The sequence below is a fragment of the Rhinoraja longicauda genome, chromosome 18 (genome assembly GCF_053455715.1).
Source record: "Rhinoraja longicauda isolate Sanriku21f chromosome 18, sRhiLon1.1, whole genome shotgun sequence".
NCBI lineage: Eukaryota > Metazoa > Chordata > Chondrichthyes > Rajiformes > Arhynchobatidae > Rhinoraja > Rhinoraja longicauda.
Genome location: NC_135970.1, coordinates 25,497,806 through 25,521,335, shown reverse-complemented (window position 1 = coordinate 25,521,335; position 23,530 = coordinate 25,497,806). Strand labels below are relative to the sequence as shown.

The following is a 23,530-nucleotide window of genomic DNA, read 5'->3' as shown; positions in this document are numbered from 1 at the left end:
GGTGAATGAAAAACAACACCCAAGATGAGCAATTATTATTTAATGAAGATAAATGAATATATAACTATTATGTAGGTTAATTGGCTGGGTAAATGTAAAAATTGTCCCTAGTGGGTGTAGGATAGTGTTAATGTGCGGGGATCGCTGGGCGGTACGGACTTGGAGGGTCGAAAAGGCCTGTTTCCGGCTGTATATATATGATATGATATGATATGATAAAAGCCCAACAGAGGATGTACTTCCTGCAGCAACTGAAGAAACACAATCTGCCACAGGCAATGATGGTCCAATTCTATATTGCTATCATTGAGTCCGTCCTCACCTTCTCCATCATGGTCTGGTTTGGCTCAGCCACCAAGCACGACATCCGGAGGCTGCAACGGATCGTTCGCACAGCTGAGAAGGTTGTTGGCTGCAACCTTCCCCCCATTGACGAACTGTACACTGCAAGGGCCAGGAAGCGAGCGGGCAAGATCATCTCTGACCCCTCTCACCCTGGCCACAAACTATTCGAAGGACTTCCCTCTGGAAGGTCAAGTCAAGTCAAGTCAATTTATTTGTATAGCACATTTAAAAACAACCCACGTTGACCAAAGTGCTGCACATCTGACTAGGAAAAAAAAAGAAACATACAGTGGCAGGCAGCCAAACACAACGGCGCGGCCATCTTGAACAAAATGTTAATTCAATCACCCACAGTCCAACAACAAAAGCACTAAATAGGCACCCAAATTACCCAACCCCAAAAACCCCCCAAAACACAGTCCAACAATAAAAGCATTAAATAGGCATTCAAATCACACACCCCAAAACCCCCAAAAACACAGTACAACAATAAAAGCATCAAACAGGCACTCAAACCACCCAACCCCAAAAAACACACAAAAAAGAAACATCCATCAAAGAAACATCCATCACAGTGAGTCTCCTCCAGTCCTCTCCTCACTGTGATGGAAGGCCACAATGTCTTTCCCTTCTCCCGCTGTCCTCGCCCGCAGCCAGGTTGTTGTGGTTGCAGGCCGCACCGGACGGTCCACAGCGGGCCGAGCCCAAGGCGCGTCGCGTCGCAGCCGCTCCCGCAGCCTCCGAAGACGGCCGGCTCCGCCGATGATAAGTCCGATCCGGGGCGGGCGAACACGCTGCTGCTGTTGCTGCACGTCGGGCGGTCGTGGCTCCCGACATTGAAGCCCCCGCCCAGCAGAGAAATATCCCGCGGCCATCCTAGGCCGCGCCGGACGGTGAAATGTCCGCGCCCCAAGCCCCGCGATCCAGGGCGGGCGAACCCGCTGCCGCTGCTGGAGCTCCCGATGTCGGCATCCACGCGGCCCGAGCCTAAGGCGAGTCGCAGCCGCTCCCGCAGCCTCCGAAGACGGCCGGCTCCGGTGGTGGTAAGTCCGATCCGCGGGCTCCGCGAACCAGAGCCCCGGAGGCCGACAGCTCCAGGAGTTGGGCCGATGGTAGGCCGCAGCTGGAACGGAGACACGGCCCAGAAAACAAAGGTCGGGTCTCCGTTCTGAAGGGACATCTATTTACAGTGTTAGTTTCCCCCTCCCCCCCACATACACACACAGTACACAAACACAAAAACACCACATCACAACTACAATTAAGACCAAAAAAAAAACAACAAAATCACAAAGACAAATGGACCGCAGGTGAGCGGCAGCTGCTAGGGCAGTGCCGCCATTTTGTCTATGTGACCATTTTGACAGGTGACTCCGGACTGTCAAAGCAGCCACAGCCAGACATTAAAAACAGCTTTTTTTCCCACGAGTGATAGTTCCACTCAATAACCAAAGTCTGTAGTCTCTTTTTTGCTCTGGTTTATTTTCACCCACATGTTTAGACCGTAATGGTGTATCCTTATTGTTTTGATGTGTTTATGCTTTATTCTTAATTGTTAACTATATGTTTGTGTTGTCAATTGTGAGTGGAGCACCAAGGCACATTCCTTGTATATGCATACTTGGCCAATAAACTCATTCATTCATTCATTCATTCAAAAGCAGGAGCAGCAGTACGCTACCCCACCCATTGAGCCTGTTCTACCATTTAATAAGATCATGGTTGAATTGATCTTTGTCTCAAATCAGCTTTTCCGTCTATTTCCCATAATACTTGGTCCCCCTTATATACCAAAAATCTACCAATCTCAACTTAAAATATGTTCAATGACTCGGGCACTGATCCCTATAACTACTTGCTTCTTAAGTTTGCCGAGTTGAAAATTACCTACTTATCCTGATGGGTTTTTTTCTGTTAGTTACCAGTCCTGTATCGATATTACCATATTTTCCTTCCATCGAATGCTCAAGTTACCTACTTGATTTAGTACATCTGGAAAACCAGATGTACTAGATGTACTTCAGCAAAATGCATAGTATTTTACGGTACAGTGGCGCAGCTGTAGAACTGTTGCCATACAGTGCCAGAGAAGTGGGTTCGATCCTGACTACGGGTGTTGTCTGTGCAGAGTTTGTACGGTCTCTCTATGATCGCAAGGGTGCTCTGGTTTCCGTCCACATTCCAAAAACTTGCAAGTTTGAAGGTTAATTGGCTTCTGTAAATTGCCTCCAGTGTGTAGGATTCAAAAGTAGGATAACATAGAACTAGTGTACGGGTGATCGATGGTTGGCATGGTCTTGGTGGGCCTAAGGGCCTATTTCCACACTGTATCTATAAACTAAACTAAACTCAGTGTGTTAGTCTGCATCTGGGGAGGAAATGGACAGTCAACATTTCAGATCGGGACCTCTCTTCAGTCTGAATTTCCTGTCAAGAACCTGCTTGTCAGCTGAGTCCTCCAGGACTGTTTCTTACTCAAGTTTCCAGCATTGGCAGTATCTTTTGTCTATATTATATCTACTTGTTCCCTTTTGTCAATTCTGCTCTTGCATACTCAAATATGTTTGTTGAACACGTCTTCCTTTTCATAAGACCTTTCCTCATATTGTCTTGATTTTCTAAATAACCAATTGCGAAAGGCAAGTAGTTGGTATGGAAGCAGAGGTGAACTAGAATATAGCTGCAAACACACCATATAACAGGCATAGAGTCAGACAACTGCCTTGCAAATGCACTATTCTCTGAGATCCTGGGTATTTGCATGCGGGTAGTTTTTTTAAAAGATGCTTCAGTCAGTTTCTGAAGCCATTCCATGAGTTTGGGCTCAGCAGAATTGGGCTTCCTAATTGTCTACTAAAATCATACCAGAGTACTAAAAACCCAATTATTATAAGGGACATTTTCTGGGAGGTGTATTTCCACCTGAAGCAGATCTGTTGTTACAGTACTGATTGGTGGATTTCCAATTCCAAGGTGGCCATAAGTCATTTTTCACAATTCTAGCAGCTTATCCCGAGCAGGTTACATTAAAATTGGGGCTTGCATTCGGTGAATGTAATTTATCATCTTAGCAAGTTATAAGATTTTAAACCAGTTTCTTCATAAATGCAGGACAAACTCAAGTTGTGTGTGGGTTGCAATATGTCTTATTGCGATATAAAAAGTTTATGTAGCTATGTTATAAGATAATATTAGTGCAGCGTGCTTGTAGATTGTATTATAATATTACTGATGCACTCCTGATTTGATTTATTTTCCAACACAGAGAAAATCAGGAAAAAATGATTTATTTTCTTCTTCTTGATCGGAAAGAGCGGTATCCAAGCCATGAAGATGAAGACTTGCCTCCTCAAAATGATATAGGTGAGCATCTTGGGTAACTGTAAGCTTTACAGATAACATCTGCAGAGGAGCCTCATTTGACAATTTAAACTTTGCTGTACACAAAGATAATTAAATATCTCAATTAATGAATTGCACATAATCCAAATAGTTTCCATTCACTGCCTTGCATGCTTGAACTATATTTATGGTTACTTCAGTGAATGAGTGGAAAAGTGCTCAGCCATTTTGAATGGAGCCTCTTTATAAAAAGAACCTGTATGGTTCAATCCTGGATTTATGCTGATGTTAGTTAATCTCACTCAGAACTATGGCAAAACAACATAAATTGACCTTTTTTGTCTTTTGTGCCTGGAGCATAAAATAATGAATATCTTCTCATGTTTACCATCTAATAGCCATCTCCGAGTCCTGTATGAACTACAAAGTGAGAACAGGATGGATGTGAAGCCCCACAATTGGAAAACCTGATGAGGTTCTCTGTTTAGGTTCACACATTGAGGATTAAGTCTTTCATGAAGCCTCAAAAGGTTTCTAGTGTCTGCAGGGCTGATTTTATTCAGAAAAGAACGAGGATTAAGGATCAATATAATATGATTCAATCCATTTCTGAATTCTAGCCAGTTGAACATTTTCTGAAAATTTAATCAGTAAGGTGTATTCTTATTCAAAGATGGAAATAATCTCTGATCAATTTCTCAATTCATTCTTCACCCTCCAATCCACCCCTGAAGAAATACTTTCTCTCAAATCCCTTACTGCCACACTTTTAAATTCCCAATTCCCTTGCCTCCAACAACTTAATTTAATCTTGATGTTTTTGAAGCCACCAATTTGCTAAGTCACATCATTTGCAATGACTTTAATTCCTTTCTCACCATTAAAACCATTACAACTATTTATTTCACCCTTTATCAGATCTCATGGGCAGTCATCTCTGGTCACTTAAGACCAAGGGTCCTAGTTTTTGATGATGCTGACTTAACTAAGTACTGTCAGACCAGATGGACACACAACGCATTACTGGGTCCTGTATTTCATTACAAAATTTATTGAGAAATCCAGACGCATCCCTAATTTCTCTACACCACAAACTACATTTTGGTCTTCCTCCACCAGTTTAATTTCTTAAAATAAGTGTGAAGAACTCATGGATTTGATTTTCTACTCTAACATTGAAGCTATCCATTCATCAGCAACAATATGAAATGCACAAAAATTTATTGTAATAATATCTGGAAAGGCTGAACCCAATGTCTTGACCACAAATTTATTCCCCAGGCAACCATTCCCAGACTAGGAAACTGGAACTGAGCCAATAGTTCAAGACCATGGTGGTGTTATTTGCTAGAACCGAGTTTGTACGTATACAAAACATTTTTTGCTCCATCAATAATATTTCCTACTTCCACTTTGGTAACCTCACCTGACTCCAAAAAAACTGCCACCTACATTCTTATCCAAGCAGACTTAAGTGTTCTAGTGGTCTCTTGGCCTGCTTCTCACCATTTATCTTCAAAACCTTATGATTAATCAATGCTCTATGGTACATACAGAATTTGCTCCAAATCTTATTGGTCCACAATGCACAAGCCCGCTGACCTATACATTGAGTTTAAAGTGAATATGTTGAAGCTTCTCACATTTATGTCCAAAAATATTTATTTCATCCCCCCCCCCCCCCAAAAAAAGTGCCCAATCCTAGCCAATACAACTCATTCCAAAGTAATGTTGATGCTCCATGTGATTTTGTGAATTAATCTATCCCTCCCAATCCTTCTTGATCTGTCTCCAACCATGGTTGACCACACCATCCTTCTCTAGCACTTCTCCACTGTTGTCCAACTGGATGGGACATATATCAAGATGTAACCAGAGAACCACCAACAATGACTTCACCCTCTATTCCCAAACAATTATCTCGGATCTCCATTACCCATCCCTCCCATCATCACCACCACCATCACAAACATACCCGTTCTCCCCTCTTGTTTCTCAACTGTTGGTTTTTGAGATCATATCATATCATATCATATATATACAGCCGGAAACAGGCCCTTTCGGCCCACCAAGTCCGTGCCGCCCAGCGATCCCCGTACATTAACACTATCCTACACCCACTAGGGACAATTTTTTACATTTACCCAGCCAATTAACCTACATACCTGTACGTCTTTGGAGTGTGGGAGGAAACCGAAGATCTCGGAGAAAACCCACGCAGGTCACGGGGAGAACGTACAAACTCCTTACAGTGCAGCACCCGTAGTCATCGAAAAACATGGAGCTAGTTTCACCATGTAGACAAAAACAGCCATTTCTACCTAACAATCTCTGGATTCTGGATTCTTTCTCAGTGTGTCAGTTGCCCAAAATCCAATGTTGGATAGGCAGAAATTTATTCTATCTAATTATTGGGAAGATTAGAGTCATTGTCTTTTGATTCTCAGCAAGAACTCTGATCTTTAGCTTGTGTGTCACTGCCACTCTGCCTGTTAATTGAATGAAACCAAACCAGATCAAAGTTATTATTGATGTCCTCTACATGAATTATGGAACATCTATCCTTGGCTTATTTCCATCACTTGACTCCATCCATCTGTGTCTGCTTTTTTTTTTAAACCTCCTGACTTGTCTGTTTCTGGTTGGCTCCTTTGTCCACCATAAATTTGAAATTATGCAAAATTGTCATTGTTATAAAATTGAAATTATGCCTGTGTTATTCTCAGTGTAATCTATTCCCACATGATATCCTTTCTCTTCTGATTCTGGTAGTTTGATCAACCCTAAATTTGTATCATTGTCATCAATACCAGCAATAGTACTCGAGGACCTCCTACCATCTACTCGTTTCATCTACCATTTCTCCTCTTTAAACACATTGTAATGTTTTCAAAGGTTTACACTAAAGCACTTTAAAATAAAGGACTTGCATTTAGATTAAAAAGTGAGGCTTAAAACTAAAAAAAAACTTTGTGTACACAATTAAGTGTTTGCTTCTTACTGCTTAGTATTTAATAAAGACGGACATGATAATATATTGTATGAGGCTTAGTTCTTTTCGGCTCGAGTTTAAACAGCGTTGATGTTCTGTGTAGAGGTAGTCTAAGATACACAAAATAGTTATAATGATGAGATTTTTTTTAATATGCAATTTTTAATTATCATGGGTCTTGAAAGATCCACCTAGAAAAAGAGTAGACTCACCAATGTTAAATCGGCATGGCAAGCGGCGACCTGAACGGAAGTCGATGGAAGTACTGAGCGTGACAGACGGGGGCTCTCCAGTTCCAGCGCGGCGTGCTATAGAGATGGCACAGCACGGCCAGAGGTACAACGTCGTATTGTATCAAATCATGAAACATTATTTCACAGACTAACCAAGGGAATGAACTTAGGCTTTTTCTTATTTTTACATTGTTATTCCATTCACTCCACCAAGAATGGAAAGCTTCATGGTGAATTGGAGAGCACAGGTCGAGAGGCGCCTTTCAACCCTGTACTCTTGCACTTTGTGACGCTCTATTTGAGCGTGCGACAAACCCGAATGCTGACTGTACAGCACAGGGATTTCTGAATTTGTCTGAAAATGATCAGACTCGGCATTACATGGCAAAGAATCAGGTGTGTCAAGGGAAGATGTGCACTTTTACATCACAGTCGACCTTCATGCTGCACATTCAAATCCATTTCTTACCAAAAAATACATGTTTGCACCATTTTCAATATTAATCTTAATTCAATATTCACCTTATGTTTTTCAACTAGATATCTAAAATAATGTGCACTGCAGCCAACAATTAGCTCATTTTAGTATCCTGCAAAGCCTAAAAGATTTACATAGTGAAATGCTCAAGTTGTTTGTTTCAATGTCAATAGCTCTCAATAGTGATATAAAAAGCTTTCTTTTTTGAAATATTTATATATATCTAGTTTTAAAATAGCCCCTGTTTAAATTCGTTACCAATGTAATTTTGTTTTTGTTTTTTTGTTTTACTGTCCCTACTGTAGTAAAAGTATGTTCAGTAAAAGCTTGGATATCACAGATGCCAATCCCAGAGTCAACAAAGAAGAAAGGTAGTAAAAGTGTTTCACATGATTTCTCCCTCACTGTGGATAGCTGCTTTAGAAGCCCTTAAGTGCACATGGTTGTTGAAATAGCTAAATTAGCTTCTCTTTTTTTTCCCACTCCCTGAAGATTTCCACCCCCACATCTGAATGGCAAGAGTTTCCTCTGTTGCACACTATGTCCACAGTATTAATTAACCACCGGCTTGGGTAGTTCTCACCTTCCCTCTTTTTTCTTCCCCCAAATCTTTTTTTATTTATTTGTTAAAAGCCTGAGCATTTCTAGTCGATATTGTTGGGTAATAATTACTAGTTGCTTTGATGCCCTGATCTTTGCTGTTTTCCTCTCCTTAAGTCGCTGCATGGCATTCTGGTGATGTATTTCAAGGTGTTACCTTGGATACCATGATGGGTCTAAAAGTGCTTGACGTATCTGCATGTACGATTTTCCTAATGTGCATTCTTCTTCCTCATGGGATATTAAAACTCAGATTAATTGATAATATTCAGAGGTAATAATCAGCAAATATGAATGCTAATTTTGTAGTAGGGTGAAATGTTTCTCATTGGTGGCTGTAGCTGGAATGCTGTTTGACAAGTACGACTTAAAGTAAGACCATGAGACCATAAGGAATAGAGGCAGCAGTAGGACATTTTTGCTCAAGATTGGTCCACCATTCAATATGATCACAGTTAATCCACCATTCCTCAAGTCCACTTTCTCACCCTCAGCCTACGACTTTTGGTTCGCTTACTGATTACAAATCTATTCAAGGACTTGCCCATCGCAGCTTTCTGAGGCAAGAAATTACAACACCACTCAGCCTTTTCAGGAAAATTAATTATTCCTCACCTCTCTCTTAGGTGATCACCCTCTTGTTTTGAGATCATGCCCTCTAGCCTGGGCCCTCCTATGAAGGGAAACATCTCACTTCATTAATCTTGTCAAGCCTCATAAGAATCATGTTCTTTCAATGGGCATAGATCCAATCTTCACAACCTTTCCTCATGAGAAAATTCTTCCGTCTATTAGATCATTGTAATGAACCTTCTTTGAACTGCCTCTGATGAATTTATATATTTTTTACTAATTGCAGCAGCACATTTTAATTCTCTCCCTTGATGCAATTTGTTGCTTGACTTGAAAAATTTGTACATGCAGAGCACATAATGGTACAAAAAGAATACATAATTTAAGGAAATGTGACAAACCCCACTGATGATTTAATTGGTAAGTGCAGTACTCCGGAACCCAAAGTTTTACGACATGCAATGGTCCAATAATGGTCCAATATTCAGTTTACCAACCTGCTTCCGGCTGGAACGTTGATATGTGTGCTATAATTTGGCTCAGTACCATTGGTTAGCATGAATGGATATCGGCTGGGGCCACCTATACAGAATTTAGTACATGCTAACTGTCTAGAACAACTGATCTAGGTACAGGAAGGTTTGAGAAAGCGGACCACAGTAAGAGTAAGTAGTACCAGGAGAGAAGGGGGCGCGAATTGGAGGGACACAGAAACATGGTGTCTGAATGTGGTAACTGCTTTCTGTCATTTAAAATCACTGTAATTTAACGATGAATGGAAGACGGGTGGACAAATGCCCAAATCCACCTTATTTAAGAAGATAATGATTGTGATCAATGCTTTTTTTTCAAAGAATTAAGATTTTTTTAAAAGCTGAGGTGATTCTGGTGTGCCTTTTCTCTGTGTAGATCACGATCAATAAGTGGAGCATCATCTGGCCTCTCCACCAGCCCGCTAAGCAGTCCAAGGGTAAGTGATAATGACCAAATCTTCCATTCTAGACTGTCAGCTGTCCTACATTTCATTGACTACAGCTTCTGTGTCTTGATTTGTTCATCTAAAAGTAACAATTACAGGATTGGTTGAACCCTTTAGCCATGAGTTACATTACTGCCGCTTTGGCTATGTGTTTGCCTTTTATTGGTCTTGGTTAATCAAACGTATTGAGTAAAATGTGCTGCTTCTCTTCCTATTAATTTGCTGGTGTAAATCTTATGATTTTGAATGCCTATACATTTGATTGTATTTTATGCTCACTTTTTTGTTATGATCTGTTGCTTACCGGCTAACGGCACGTATTTTTGTTTTCTGCACTCCCACCCTCCTGATTTATGTCTGTGTGCCACGCTATGTCTTGTATGTTTTTCTCCTTTGACTGTCCGTGCATGATGCTGTCTGCCGTGTAGCCTATCAGAAGGTTTTTTGCTCCCGCCCGTAGTCCCGAGCTTAACCCCTGGCCCAGACCACATTCCCCCATAATTCCTCATTGTCATAGAAATACAACAAAGCCCAGTAATGTGCTTCAACCAAAGATAGGGTTTCAATCGAATACAATGACTCATACTCTTCCTTCTAAGAGTAAGCTCACAGATAAACCTTTGCAAGCCACTAAATCTAATCCTGTTGTAATATCGGAAACACGCCCTCCTCAGAACCCTCCTGTTAAAAACGTACAAAGTCAGCAAACCACAGTCACATCACCAACCCAATTGTTTGTTCCCTCAGTCCAGATCACACCCCTGTCTCTTGTCCGATTGATCCCCGGTACTGATCCAAGCACCAAATCTATCCCTATAATACAGGTGACCCCTCATCCTTCCCCAAGGGGAAGTCCCCTCCCCACCCCAAAGGGCACACCAGTCCATACTCCCAAGGACAGTCCAGCGAGTACTCCGAATGCAACACCACCGTCCAGCCCCAGCATTGGAGGAATGCCTTGGAGGACGCGGCTGAATTCAATCAAAAACAGTTTCCTTGGCTCGCCGCGGTTTCACCGCAGGAAATTACAAGGTAGGTTCTTTTCAAACCTTATCTTTTGTGTTAGTTCTGTGAAATGCTCCAGACATATCTCTTTTATGACTAAAGATAGACACAAAATGCTGGAGTAACTCAGCGGGACAGGCAGGATCTCTGGAGAGAAGGAATGGGTGACATTTCGGGTTGAGACTGAGGAAGGGTCTCGACCCAAAACGTCACCCATTCCTTCTCTCCAGAGATGCTGCCTGTTCCGCTGAGTTACTCTAGCTTTTTGTGTCTATCTTCAGTTTAAACCAGCATCTGCAGTTCCTTCCTACACATTTCTTTTATGACTGATATAGAACATAGAATAGTTCAACACGGAACAGGTCCTTCAGCCCACAATGAATGTAACAAAAATGACGCCAAATTAAAGTAATCCCTTCTGCCCGCATGTGATCCATATCACTTCAATCCCTCGATATTTATCTGCCTATCTAAAAGCCTCATAAATACACTATCATGTGTTTTCCCACTGTTACCCTTGGCAATGTGTTCATGTACCACTCTCTGTATAAAAAGAATCTCGCCTCGCACATCTCCTTTAAACTGCCACTTTCACATTAAACATATGCCCTCTAGTCTTTGATTTTTCCACCCTAGGAAAAAGTTTTAACTGTCTACGTTATCTATGCCTCCCATAATTTTGTAAGTATTTATAAGGTCATCACTCAGCCTCCGACGCTCCACAGAAAACATTTCAAGTTTGTCCAACCTCATAGCCAATACCCGCTAATTCGGGTACATTCTGGTAAACCTCTCTACACCCTCTCCGTGGCCTCCACACCTTCCTGTATTGAAGGGCGACCAGAACTATACACAATACTCCAAATGTGGCTAACCCATGTCCGATCAAGCTATAGTTCCATGACATCCTGACTGTAATACTCAATGCCCTGCTGATAAAGACAAGCATCCCATACCCTTCTTTACCATGTTTTTTGTGTTGCTACTTTTGGGGAGATATAAACTTAGACCACTTTATCATCACTCTGAATATCAATGCTGTTAAGGGTCCTGCATAAACTGTATACTTTTCCCTTGCATATGACCTCCCAAAGTGCAGCACCTCCTACTTGCCTATATTAAATACCATCTGCCATCCATTTCTTTACCCATATCTGTAACAGATCTATATTCTGCAGTTTCCTTTGACAACCTTCTTCACTGTCCAGAACTACAACAATTCTTGTGTGGTGTGCAAGCCCACTAACCAACTCATCAACACTTTAGTACGTCATTTATTTATATATGAAACAAGAGACATCCAAGCACACATCCCTATAGTCAAAATATTACCCTTCCTTCCAGCACTATCCTCTGTCTACTATATGTAACTCCGTTCTGAATCCAAATTACCAAGTCACTGTGATTCCTGTACATCTTGATCTTCTGCGCCAGTCTTCTATGAGGGACCTTCTCAAACTCCTTACTAAAGTCTATGTAGACAACAACCATTGGCCTAACCTCATCTGTCACCTTCATCACCTCCTTAAAAATATCAATCAATTCAACTCAATATAAATAGGTATTTTGAATTTTTCTAAGTCGAATGGCTTTTTGAACTAATGCTGGTGTGGAAATTTGAGTCCTGTCAAATTTCAGTTTCAAATGCCTTAAGATTTGTGGATGCTAAAAGGCTAGTTCATGATTGGAAGGAACATGATTCCTTCTTTCTTTATGTTATCCCCACCCTTGCTTCCTCTGTCTTTGAGATTGAGACCTTTATTTTCATCAGGATTTTGTCTCTCCTACCAGAAAGGTGGAAAGAGTATCTTTAAATGTCACACTTTCAATTAAAGTCCACTCAACAATCTTTTTCATTTTAAAGCATATCACCAGAGATCATGAACTTGGCAAATTTCTAGAAGCAGAGTTGTAATGAAATTTTGGAGACAATAGGAACCAGTCCGTCAATGGTGTATAATTTATTAAACAATGATTTATTTTCACTATGACGTCTTGAATTTAATTGAAGAAATTAAAACCACAGGAAATACAATTAATATTATTAAAATAATTACTAAAGAACGAACTCATACAAAATAGAAATTTGGTTCCATGCTGAGTATTTCTAGTGCACTGTTGGAAATGAAGAATATTTTAAGATCTTGAGTAACTCTAGACACTAGCTGTGTGAAATTAATCTTGCCTCCTTCGCAAACACTACTTCATTTTACTTTTGGCCCCGGGGAGAATAAAGTGCTCCTTTGACTCCACAAACTCAGCTTCACAGGGCTGGTAGTCACTTTCTACCCAATGTTTACAGTAGAGGTAGGCTGACAGCAGGCCATGCTGTTAAAGTCGCTCAGGAATGGTAGCTAGGTCTTCAGTAAGCCTCCCTATATTCCACCAATACCATGAACTGGATCTCTGACCAGTTGAACACATACAATTTTATTTGAAGATGTATAAACTTATTACCCTATGTTCCAAACTATTCCGGTGAATATTGATTTATTAAAACAATTATTTTATAAACTGTTTTTGCGAAAGCAACTGAAAATGGTCTGCTCTTTTTTCCAGGAAAGGCAACAATTGGGGGAGGGGAGCTTTGTTATGTTTTTGTCTATATCGAACTCCAATGTATTTTTTATGGATAGTTGACTTTTTTTTCTTCATTAATTTCTTTAATATATAATGACCTTTCCTCAAGCTCTATTACAAAATTGGTGTTTTGCTTATCTTGCTTTTCTGCTTTGAGATCCACCAGAGCAGAACTTGTAACTAAGCATCTTTAATGGCCGTTTCTGTGTAAATTTAATGAAGGCATTACATTCACAGTGCAATCAAAGCTTCAGTCTACAATAAATAGCATTACTCCAGGTTACCTGACCATAACTAGGATTATGCAAGTTGGTTTTTTTATTACAAGAGTGAATTGAAAATTAGATGAATAATTTTTACTTGGTGCCTGTAATTTTGATATAACTATATTTTCCTTGTTTTCTTAGTAAAGTGTATAAATGTAATTAATGGGTAAAGGAAAAGATTTTATTTTCATGCATATCTGCCATTGCATTCCTTCTAACTTTTATATAATGATACAAGAAAATGCAATTGTTGTTCTCCACAACACCTCCACACGCTGAATGAAAATATCTCTATTAGATTTTTTAGATTTAGATTTAGAGATACAGCGCAGAAACAGGCCCTTCGGCCCACCGGGTCCGCGCCGCCCAGCGATCTCTGCACATTAACACTATCCTACACACACTAGGGACAATTTTTATATTTGCCCAGCCAATTAACCTACATACCTGTACGTCTTTGGAGTGTGGGAGGAAACCGAAGACCTCGGAGAAAATCCACGCAGGTCACGGGGAGAACGTACAAACTCCGTACAGACGGCGCCCATAGTCAGGATCAAACCTGAGTCTCCGGCGCTGCATTCGCTGTAAGGCAGCAACTTTACCGCTGCGCCACCGTGCCGCTAGGAGAATGTACTGTAGAATGTACAGTAGAATGTACTGTCCAACTTGTTTTTGGATAACAAAGGGACTGCAAAAGAACACCAAGAAGTATTCGGCAGTGTTGTACATAATCCCACCCACTGCCTACAACCAGCCCCAACAGAACCTTTGCTGCTGCAACTCCTTTGGGATCTGTTGCACTGGTGACCTTTATTCCATTGCCTTTGGAGTTGGCTGCAAGTGACAATCGTGTCTCAAATGGCAGAACCTGTGGTCCTTTTCCCTGGCTAGACACAAAATGCTGGAGTAACTCAGCGGTACAGGCAGCATCTCTGGAGAGAAGGAACGTGTAAAGTTTTGTGATGAGACCCTTCTTTGGACCTGAAACGTCACACATTCCTTCTCTCCAAAGATGCTGCCTGTTTCGCTGAGGTACTCCAGCATTTTGTGTCTACCTTTGGTTTAAACCAGAATCTGCAGTTCCTTCCTACACACACATACCTCCCCTGGCAATGCACTCTCTGACCCCAGGAAGTTACTCGTTCAGCATTACCTAATCCTCAAACTACACCAACCAAAAATTGAATATCACTGTACCTTAATTGGTACACGTGACAACAAAAGACCTTTGAACCTTTAAGAGCAGCTGTTTTAGGCACATGGAAACTCCACCTCATGTAGGTTCCACACTAATATACACATGCTCCTGACTTGACAAGTATGTTGTTGATCTTTCAATGTCTAAACTCTGGAACTCCATTCCTATCAGCACTGTGTAAATATCTTAACCAGGAGGACTACAGTTGTTTAAAAAGATGCCTCACCACCACCTCCTTGGCCAGTCGGAGATTGGGAGTCAATATTGGTCTGGCCAACAATGCCCTCTTCCCAACAAATAAAGAAAGAAAATATCAGGCTCACATTCTAAAGCGAGACAAAGTGTCTCCATACCAAGACCCTCAGGGGGTATGGGGAGAAGGCAGGAACGGGGTACTGATTGAGAATGATCAGCCATGATCACATTGAATGACGGTGCTGGCTCGAAGGGCCGAATGGCCTCCTCCTGCACCTATTGTCTATTGTCTATAAGAATGTACCAGTGTAAGAGTCAGGAGGAAGATCAATTTTTGGTCAAAATCACAATGAGTGGTATCTTTAGAGTAAGTGTTGTTTCCTACTCTTCATACAATTTTCAGAACAAAATAAATCAAAATATCATGTAGGTGGGAGCACAGTAATGGAATCTAGATATCAGAAGGGAATTTTGACTTTCAATCCAAGTTTCGGATTGTGCTAACATTTATCATGCCTCGAGATATACAATTCTCTCATTGGCAATTTTGTTTTGTCATTATCATCAGCCAATCTGACATTTTAACGTTTCCAAACTTGATTAAGGCCCCCTCCTCCCCACTTCCATTCATTGCAGACATGGGCTATTTTGGTTCATCATAACTGTGGCTTGAGGAGTTGGTGTTGTAGATTATCTCTGCTTGCATCAATCCAAAAAAGGTCTGTCTTTCAAAGGCTGCCAAAATTGATTGGATGTATTTAAGCATCAAGTTTTGCACATCTGTTAAAACTAGTGGATCCTAAATTATCAAATTATTCAAATCTGTTCAGATTCACTGATATTAAGACTTCAATTTGCCTGGCAATCATAAAATGCTGTTAAAAGGAAGCTTTGATAGTTTTGTTCTTTACATTTCTATGTATCTGATTTTTGACATAGCAAAGCAATATCAAAGACATAGCAAAGCAATAGCAAAGACCCTTGAAGAAGGGTCTCAACCCGAAATGTCACCCATTCCTTCTCTCCACTGATGCTGCCTGTCCCACTGAGTTACTGCAGCTTTTTGTGTCAATCTTTAGTTTAAACCAGAATCTGCAGTTCCTTCCTACACATAGCAATTATCAAAGCTATTGAAGTATTCAATTACTTAATAAATGTATAGCTTTTTGAAACATTTCCTATAAAGGTGTAAATCACTGAGATGTCGGTGGTTCCACATCTGAATTGAACAATATGTTTTTTCTAATCTTTCATGCAGTACCGACGCCAGAGGAGATGTCAAGCTTAACTCCGGAGTCTTCCCCAGAGTAAGTAACTACCATTGCTCTTTCATCCGCTGCTTACACTAGCATGTCTTTGTCCACTTTGGGAAGATATAGATTACTATAGAATATCAAGGAATTTGTTTGCGGCCTTCCTTCTCCTCATTAAAAATTGTTGTGCTTTAAATACCCCTGCTAAGCTATTTTCAGTTGGTGGCCTGAATAGATCAACTATAATCCTATTGAATGGTGGAAAAGGCTTGAGTGGCCTGGTAGCCCATTCCTGCCATTTTCTTGTGTCCCATGTCTCTGAAAGATACCTTAACTTGCAACTTCCGAGTCAGGTAAAGATATTTAAGTTGGCAGGCTGCTGCTCTCTGCATTCACCTATACATCCATGCAGGTTATAAATGACAATGGAACTGGCTATTTATTGTATGAGCCAGGAATTCTTTCCTAAATAATATCTGACTTTCTGGTGAGGATGAAACAGCAACTCTGAAATCATTGTATTATTGTCAGTCATGATAATACCCAGTTGAGATTCAGATCCTATTCCAGACAGCTGACCTAAAAGATCAGAGGTGGCATGGCACTTAGATGTCCACCCAAGGAGTCAAAGTCATGTCATTCTCAGCTTCCCCGGCCTCTGATCATTCCAGTCTATTGCTGTTGATCATGTCACAGCTTGTCACTTGTGACTGAATTTGCTATGCCACAGACACTCCAAAGATTGACATTCCAGGTTAATCGCCCAGAGGAAGGATATATTTAGCAAATGCAAAAAGAAGCCTTGCAGCTGGTTTTACATAAATACCACCCGAGACCCGATCTCAGCATTGTATTCATTCCTCAAGGGAAGCTCTCCGCAGTCTAAACAATATCCAGACTAATCCTGAAACCACTCATTCCTTCCTAAGGTAGTCCCAAGGCTGATTTCTGCAGTAATGTCAAATAAAATTCTGTGTATATTCTCTTAAAGTTTATCACTTTATTTTACACAGCATTTTCAAATTTGTGTCCTCTGAAAACTTGATTGCATTTGTTGCATTTTGTGGGTGAGAGCTTCAGTGTCCAGCCATGCTTTGCATGAAGGTGGATCTTCTGATTTCTGGGATTGATCCAGGTTCACTGAAGACTCTCAGAGAGGTAGATTGTGGAAAATACACCACCTTATCAAAGAACCACACCTCACCAAAGAACAAAGGAAATTAAGTTCTCAGCAGGGTGGCAAGGGCTTTGTTTTGCTAATAAACAGGAAGTTGCAGGGCCTGTGCTTTGTTGACCAAAGAGGTATTACACCATTGACCCACCTTCTTCCTTGCAGGAAGATAAATGTACTAGCAATTGCTGTGGGCAGCAGTCTAGTCCATGAGTTGAACAATCCATTTGGTGAGGGTGTATTAAAGGTCCTATGATTAACAGATTTCAGAAAAAAGAATGCAATATTGAATATTGCCCTTTTAATAAAATAGTTTCAGGTGGATCAGAATTAGTAAAATCTGCTTATTCCATGAGGATATAAATACCAACTTTTTTTGGTCTGGGGTCGTAAATTTCACTGCAAATGATTTTGTGTGTTGACAATAGACAATAGGTACAGGAGGAGGCCATTCGGCCCTTCGAGCCAGCACCGCCATTCAATGTGATCATGGCTGATCATTCTCAATCAGTACCCCGTTCCTGCCTTCTCCCCATACCCCCTGACTCCGCTATCCTTAAGAGCTCTATCTAGCTCTCTCTTGAATGCATTCAGAGAATTGGCCTCCACTGCCTTCTGAGGCAGAGAATTCCACAGATTCACAACTCTCTGACTGAAAAAGTTTTTCCACATCTCAGTTCTAAATGGCCTACCCCTAATTCTTAAGCTGTGGCCCCTTGTTCTGGACTCCCCCAACATTGGGAACATGTTTCCTGCCTCTAACGTGTCCAACCCCTTAATAATCTTATACGTTTCGATAAGATCTCCTCTCATCCTTCTAAATTCCAATGTATACAAGCCTAGTCGCTCCAGTCTTTCAACATATGACAGTCCCGCCATTCCGGGAATTAACCTAGTAAACCTACGCCACAAGCCCTCAATAGCAAGAATATCCTTCCTCAAATTTGGAGACCAAAACTGCACACAGTACTCCAGGTGCGGTCTCACTAGGGCCCTGTACAACTGCAGAAGGACCTCTTTTGCTCCTATACACAACTCCTCTTGTTATGAAGGCCAACATTCCATTGGCTTTCTTCACTGCCTGCTGTACCTGCATGCTTCCTTTCAGTGAGTGATGCACTAGGACACCCAGATCTCGTTGTACGTCCCCTGTTCCTAACTTGGGCTATTGTTCACATTACTTGAAGAATAAAAGTGCTCTTAAGTACCACTGAAAAACAAGAAAACATATTTCCCAGTAGCCACTAAAATGGCAGAAATAAGTTCAGAATTGCTCCTCTTCCGGTTAAATTTATTTTCAACATCACAGAGCTTCTGGTTTTCAGAATTGTGTGATAGAAACATAGGTGCAGAAGGCCATTTCAGCCAGCACAGCCATTCATTGTGATCATGGCTGATCATCCACAATCAATAACCCGTGCCTGGTTTCTCCCCATATCCCTTGATTCCACTAGCCCCATGCGCTCTATCTAACTCTCTTTTAAATTCATCCAGTGAATTGACCTCTGCTGCCTTCTGTGGCAGAGAATTCCGCAAATTCACAACTCTCTGGGTGAAAAAGTTTTTTCTCATCTCAGTTTTAAATGGCCTCCCCATTATTCTTAGACTGTGGCCCATAGTTCTGGACTCCCCCAACATTGGGAACATTTTTCCTACATCCAGCTTGTCCAGTCCTTTTATAATTTTATACGTTTCTATAAGATCCCCTCTCATCCTTCTAAATTCCAATGAATACAAGCCCAGTCTTTCCAATCTTTCCTCATATGATGAAATCTCTACTTTTGGCCAATTATGTTTATGTCATTTCTTTGAAATCAGATTAGTCCCTTGCTCTGTTCTTTACTTAATGCCTGCACAATTTTCCACTTCAATATTTAGTCAGTTATTTCTTACAAGTGGAATCAGTTTTGCTTTCAGGATTGTTTTTCCTGAATACAACAATTTGCTGCATTAATTTACTTTTCTTTATTTACTGCCTTGTTCTTTTGCCAATCATCTTAAACCTATATCTTCTGGCTATTGAATCTTTGCTACAGGAAACTGATTTTCAATATTTACTCAATCAAAAATAATGTTTTATCAAATCTCCCTTTATCCTTCTCTAACCTGCAGTGAATGGCAGTCTCCCTGATCTACGTGTAACCATACATTTTATCCTTTGTATCATTTTAGAAAAATCTGTCCAGCCACTCTGAAGTCATGATAACAAGTCAAGTTGAGTTTATTGCCGTATGCACAAGCATGGAGGTATAGGCACAATGAAACTATTCCTTGCAGCAGTATCACGGACACACAGACTTAGACAAACACACAAAAACACCAAAACATTTCTAAAAATGTTTTTTTTAAATGTCCACATTCAAAAGATTCCACAACGGCAAGAGATGTGTTCTGTTGCTGAGGTAGGATCCAGGTTGTGCAGGTTTGTTCAAGAACATGGTAGTCATGGTAGCTGTTCCTGAATGTGGTGATATGGAACCTTGGGCTTCTGTAGCTCCTGACTGATAGTAGCAGTGAGAAGAGGACATGGCCCAGATATTGCGGATCCTTAATGATAATTTCCATCTTCTTGAGGTAGCGCCGCAAATAGATGCTTTCAATGGAGCGGATGTTTGAGGCCATGATGAATCAGGCTTAGGAAAGCGTGGTGTCCAGAACTGAATACAGTATTCCAGCCAAGGCTTACCCATTACTTCATAATTGTGTCACAACCTTTGCTTTCACAAACTATATAAACCCAAAGATCACATTCTCAACCTGTCCTGCCACCTTAACCTTTCTGGTCCTATGGCTTTTTAAAAAATGATAGTGTTTCGAATTACATTGGTTCTCCTCAATCACCTTGCTAGAATCATTCACTCCATGCATCTGTGTTAAATTTAGATTGCTATGTTCTAATGTGGGGCCTTTAATATAGTAAATCTTTCCAGGTATTTCAAAACAAAGTTCTGTCTGAACAACTTCAGTTTATATGCATCTGCAAATTTTATGCCTTGTTATCCTACACTTCTTCACCAAGGGAGAAATGAGTCCATCTAACCCCTAAATACCTTTCAAAATCCTGTGAGCCTTATTCAAGTTACCATTTGCAAGTTGCGCAACACACGAAAGGCAATCTACTTCATGCAACCTCTCCTAATCTAATCTTTGGAGTCCTGGTGATATTTTAAAGAGCGGCACTGTGTCTGAGCCAGCACTATTATTTTCCTTTTGAAGATGTGCCCTGCACTGGACCCATTGGTGTGAACTGTCTAGGGATTTTACCACTGTAGCACACCGTCTTACACTTTGTGTTTGAGACATCTTGTTCCATTAGTCTCCATGATTAGTTTTCGCTAACTGACGATCGGTCCATGTACACAGAGCCTGATATAACTAGATTTTCACCGAGAGCGAATAGCGTTTGAATCTGTAATACTGACGGCTGGTTTTTTTTTGGCCGCGGATGACAAATGTTATGGTGTTTCCAGTATAATAAGTCTATAGAAAAATGGCTAAACACTAAAAATGTTGCGTATCGTTAATTGGTTTTCTCCAGGATGCCAAAGTTCAAGTCAATTTTGTAATTTTCTTGCTGTTCGAAACAAATGCTACTACGTACTAATTGAAACTCGAGCATTATTTAATTAATTCCAAAGATAACATAACCTTTTCATACATTCAGCAATTAATTAAATTTAGGAGATTAAAAATGCAACTTTAGTTCTTTCTGATCCACTGTAGCTTTACACTGACAGTACTAGTTAATGTTGCATTATCAATTTTCATTATCTCTTAATTCACTTTATAACTGAAAGAGGAAGAGAAAGGGGATGTAATATCTGATTCTTTAATCTATGCCATCTACTAGAAATGCCCAGTCTATCATGCAACATCTGTGGAAAGAGAAACAGTTATAAAATTACTACTGCTCAAAATTTATCAGAACTGAAACATTAACAGTTTTGTCTGCCTGCAAATGTTTTGTTTCATTTCTGATTTCCAGTGTATTTTTCTTTTTTCCTGTGACTTTTTCTCAGCTTCATTTTCATTACGTTTTAAAAAAATCTTTTGACTTGAGTTTCATCTCTTATGTGCAGGAGCAAAATAAAATCAGAAATGTATCGGCATTTTTAACTTGTTCAATTCTGGTCAACTGATGGCTGCCTAGATAGGAAGACTGTACTCAGAGAAATCCACAACTGTCTGGCTGGAGAAAGAAAGAGAGAAAAGATCATGATTTTGGTAGATAGACACAAAATACTGGAGTATCTCAGTGGGTCAGGCAGCATCTCTGGAGAAAAGGAATCGGTGACGTTTCTAGTCAAGCCCCTTCTTCAGACAGAGAGTCAGGGGAGAGGGAAAAGGTACAGAACATGTAACCCTTACATTCCCTCTCTCTCCGTCCCTCCCCCACCTTAGGTGTCCTACTAGTTTCACTGTTCGTATCTCTTCGTTATCATCTCCTCCACAACCAACAATGGGCCATTGTGAGCTCTTTTCTGTCGTTGCCGGCTCAGATTTGTTCGGTACCTTTTTACACTACCAATTTCCCTCTCCCTCTGAAGAAGAGTCTCGGCCCGAAACATCACCTATTCCTTTTCTCCAGAGATACTGCCTGATCCGCTGATTTACTCCAGTATTTTGTGTCTATCTACCAAAATGTGCCTCCCTTTGGTGTAAAGTAGCATCTGCAGTTCCTCCCTACACATTATTATTTTGGTGTTCATTCGTGTACAGCTTCATTAAATGCCTCTCTGAAACAGACTTCACCATCCTCAGTGGTCCACAATATATGTTTTCTCACCTCAAAATGTAGGAAAGGAGTAACATGAATCTTAAAACACAATACTTGGAACAAATATATTTTCCTTGGTAAATTCCCTGTGCATGGTACTCACTTAGTACATCAGCCAATAGATTTCCATCGTTATGATCACAGCTTCCCACTTGTGTTTAATCTTCTCATTGAAAAATATTCAATTTAACACCTCAGTTGATAATCTAATCCCATTCTGGCCCATTTTGATTTTCACTATTTTCTGAAATTAGTATATGCAGTCTGATTTTCCCTTCCAATACAGAGCTGACATTTGCTTCTCATACTTTTTGCCATCCAAGAACCACTGTATCTTCATATTTCTTTGTGAGGAATTACCTGGAATACACCTGAACTCTCTCATCATTAAAGGTTTCCTGTCATTTCCAATTGCTAGTCCTTGACTCCAATTTTACTGGGACAGATCTCCTCAATTGTTTGAACTCAGCCTCCAGCAATGCATTTTTATTCTCGATTTTTCCTTGTCATTGTTCAGAACTAAATCTTTCAAACTGACAATTATTTCCAATTTGCTCACCCATTCGCACCTTCTCCACATCATCAACTTTGAAATTAACTCTACACTTTTGTGTTATTCCAAGTAATGTAAATCTAGTGGCAAGGTCCTTCTGCAGTTGTACAGGGCCCTAGTGAGACCGCACCTGGAGTACTGTGTGCAGTTTTGGTCTCCAAATTTGAGGAAGGATATTCTTGCTATTGAGGGCGTGCTGCGTAGGTTTACTAGGTTAATTCCCGGAATGGCGGGACTGTCATATGTTGAAAGACTGGAGCGACGAGGCTTGTATACACTGGAATTTAGGATGAGGGGGGATCTTATCGAAAGGTATAAGATTATTAAGGGGTTGGACACGTTAGTGGCAGGAAACATGTTCCCAATGTTGGGGGAGTCCAGAACCAGGGCCACAGTTTAAGAATAAGGGGTAGGCCATTTCAGTCAGAGAGTTGTGAATCTGTGGAATTCACTGCCTCAGAAGGCAGTGGAGGCCAATTCTCTGAATGCATTCAAGAGAGAGCTAGATAGAGCTCTTAAGGATAGCGGAGTCGGGGTATGGGGAGAAGGCAGGAATGGGGTACTGATTGAGAATGATCAGCCATGATCACATTGAATGGCGGTGCTGGCTCGAAGGGCCGAATGGCCTACTCCTGCACCTATTGTCTATTGTCTAACAGAATCAGCATGGTTCCTTTGAGAAATATCCATGTGACTGGACTAATTACTACTTTCACGCCACTTTTAGAATTTCAACAGGCAACAATTTATTTGCTTAAGAAGGGTCTCGACCCGAAATGTCACCCATTCCTTCTCTCGCCTGTCCCGCTGAGTTTCTCCAACTTTTTGTGACAATATATTTGCTTCTGAGAATCATTAAGAGAATAAAATAATATTTATTTCAATTTAGGGCAGATGATGAACCATGTTTAATAATTAATGCTTGTTATTTTGAAATTATTTTATATTTCCATCTTCTTTTTGACCATGTGGACATTTGTCTTTCATCAA

General features: G+C 40.6%; 1 protein-coding gene across 13 annotated transcripts in view; it reads left to right on the top strand.

Moving 5' to 3' along the window:
• Window positions 1–23,530, top strand: part of LOC144602333 (serine/threonine-protein kinase BRSK2) — a 702,099-nt gene that overhangs the window by 606,566 nt on the left and 72,003 nt on the right. For 5 of the 13 annotated variants that reach the window (XM_078415328.1, XM_078415325.1, XM_078415329.1 and 2 more), the window contains exons 11-16: window positions 3,611–3,708; window positions 6,865–7,015; window positions 7,696–7,761; window positions 9,473–9,533; window positions 9,971–10,574; window positions 16,045–16,093. In XM_078415328.1, the coding sequence (XP_078271454.1) occupies window positions 3,611–3,708; window positions 6,865–7,015; window positions 7,696–7,761; window positions 9,473–9,533; window positions 9,971–10,574; window positions 16,045–16,093 (1,029 nt within the window). The remainder of the gene's footprint in view (window positions 1–3,610; window positions 3,709–6,864; window positions 7,016–7,695; window positions 7,762–9,472; window positions 9,534–9,970; window positions 10,575–16,044; window positions 16,094–23,530) is intronic. The other 8 variants (XM_078415336.1, XM_078415334.1, XM_078415337.1 and 5 more) reach the window with 3 other exon arrangements.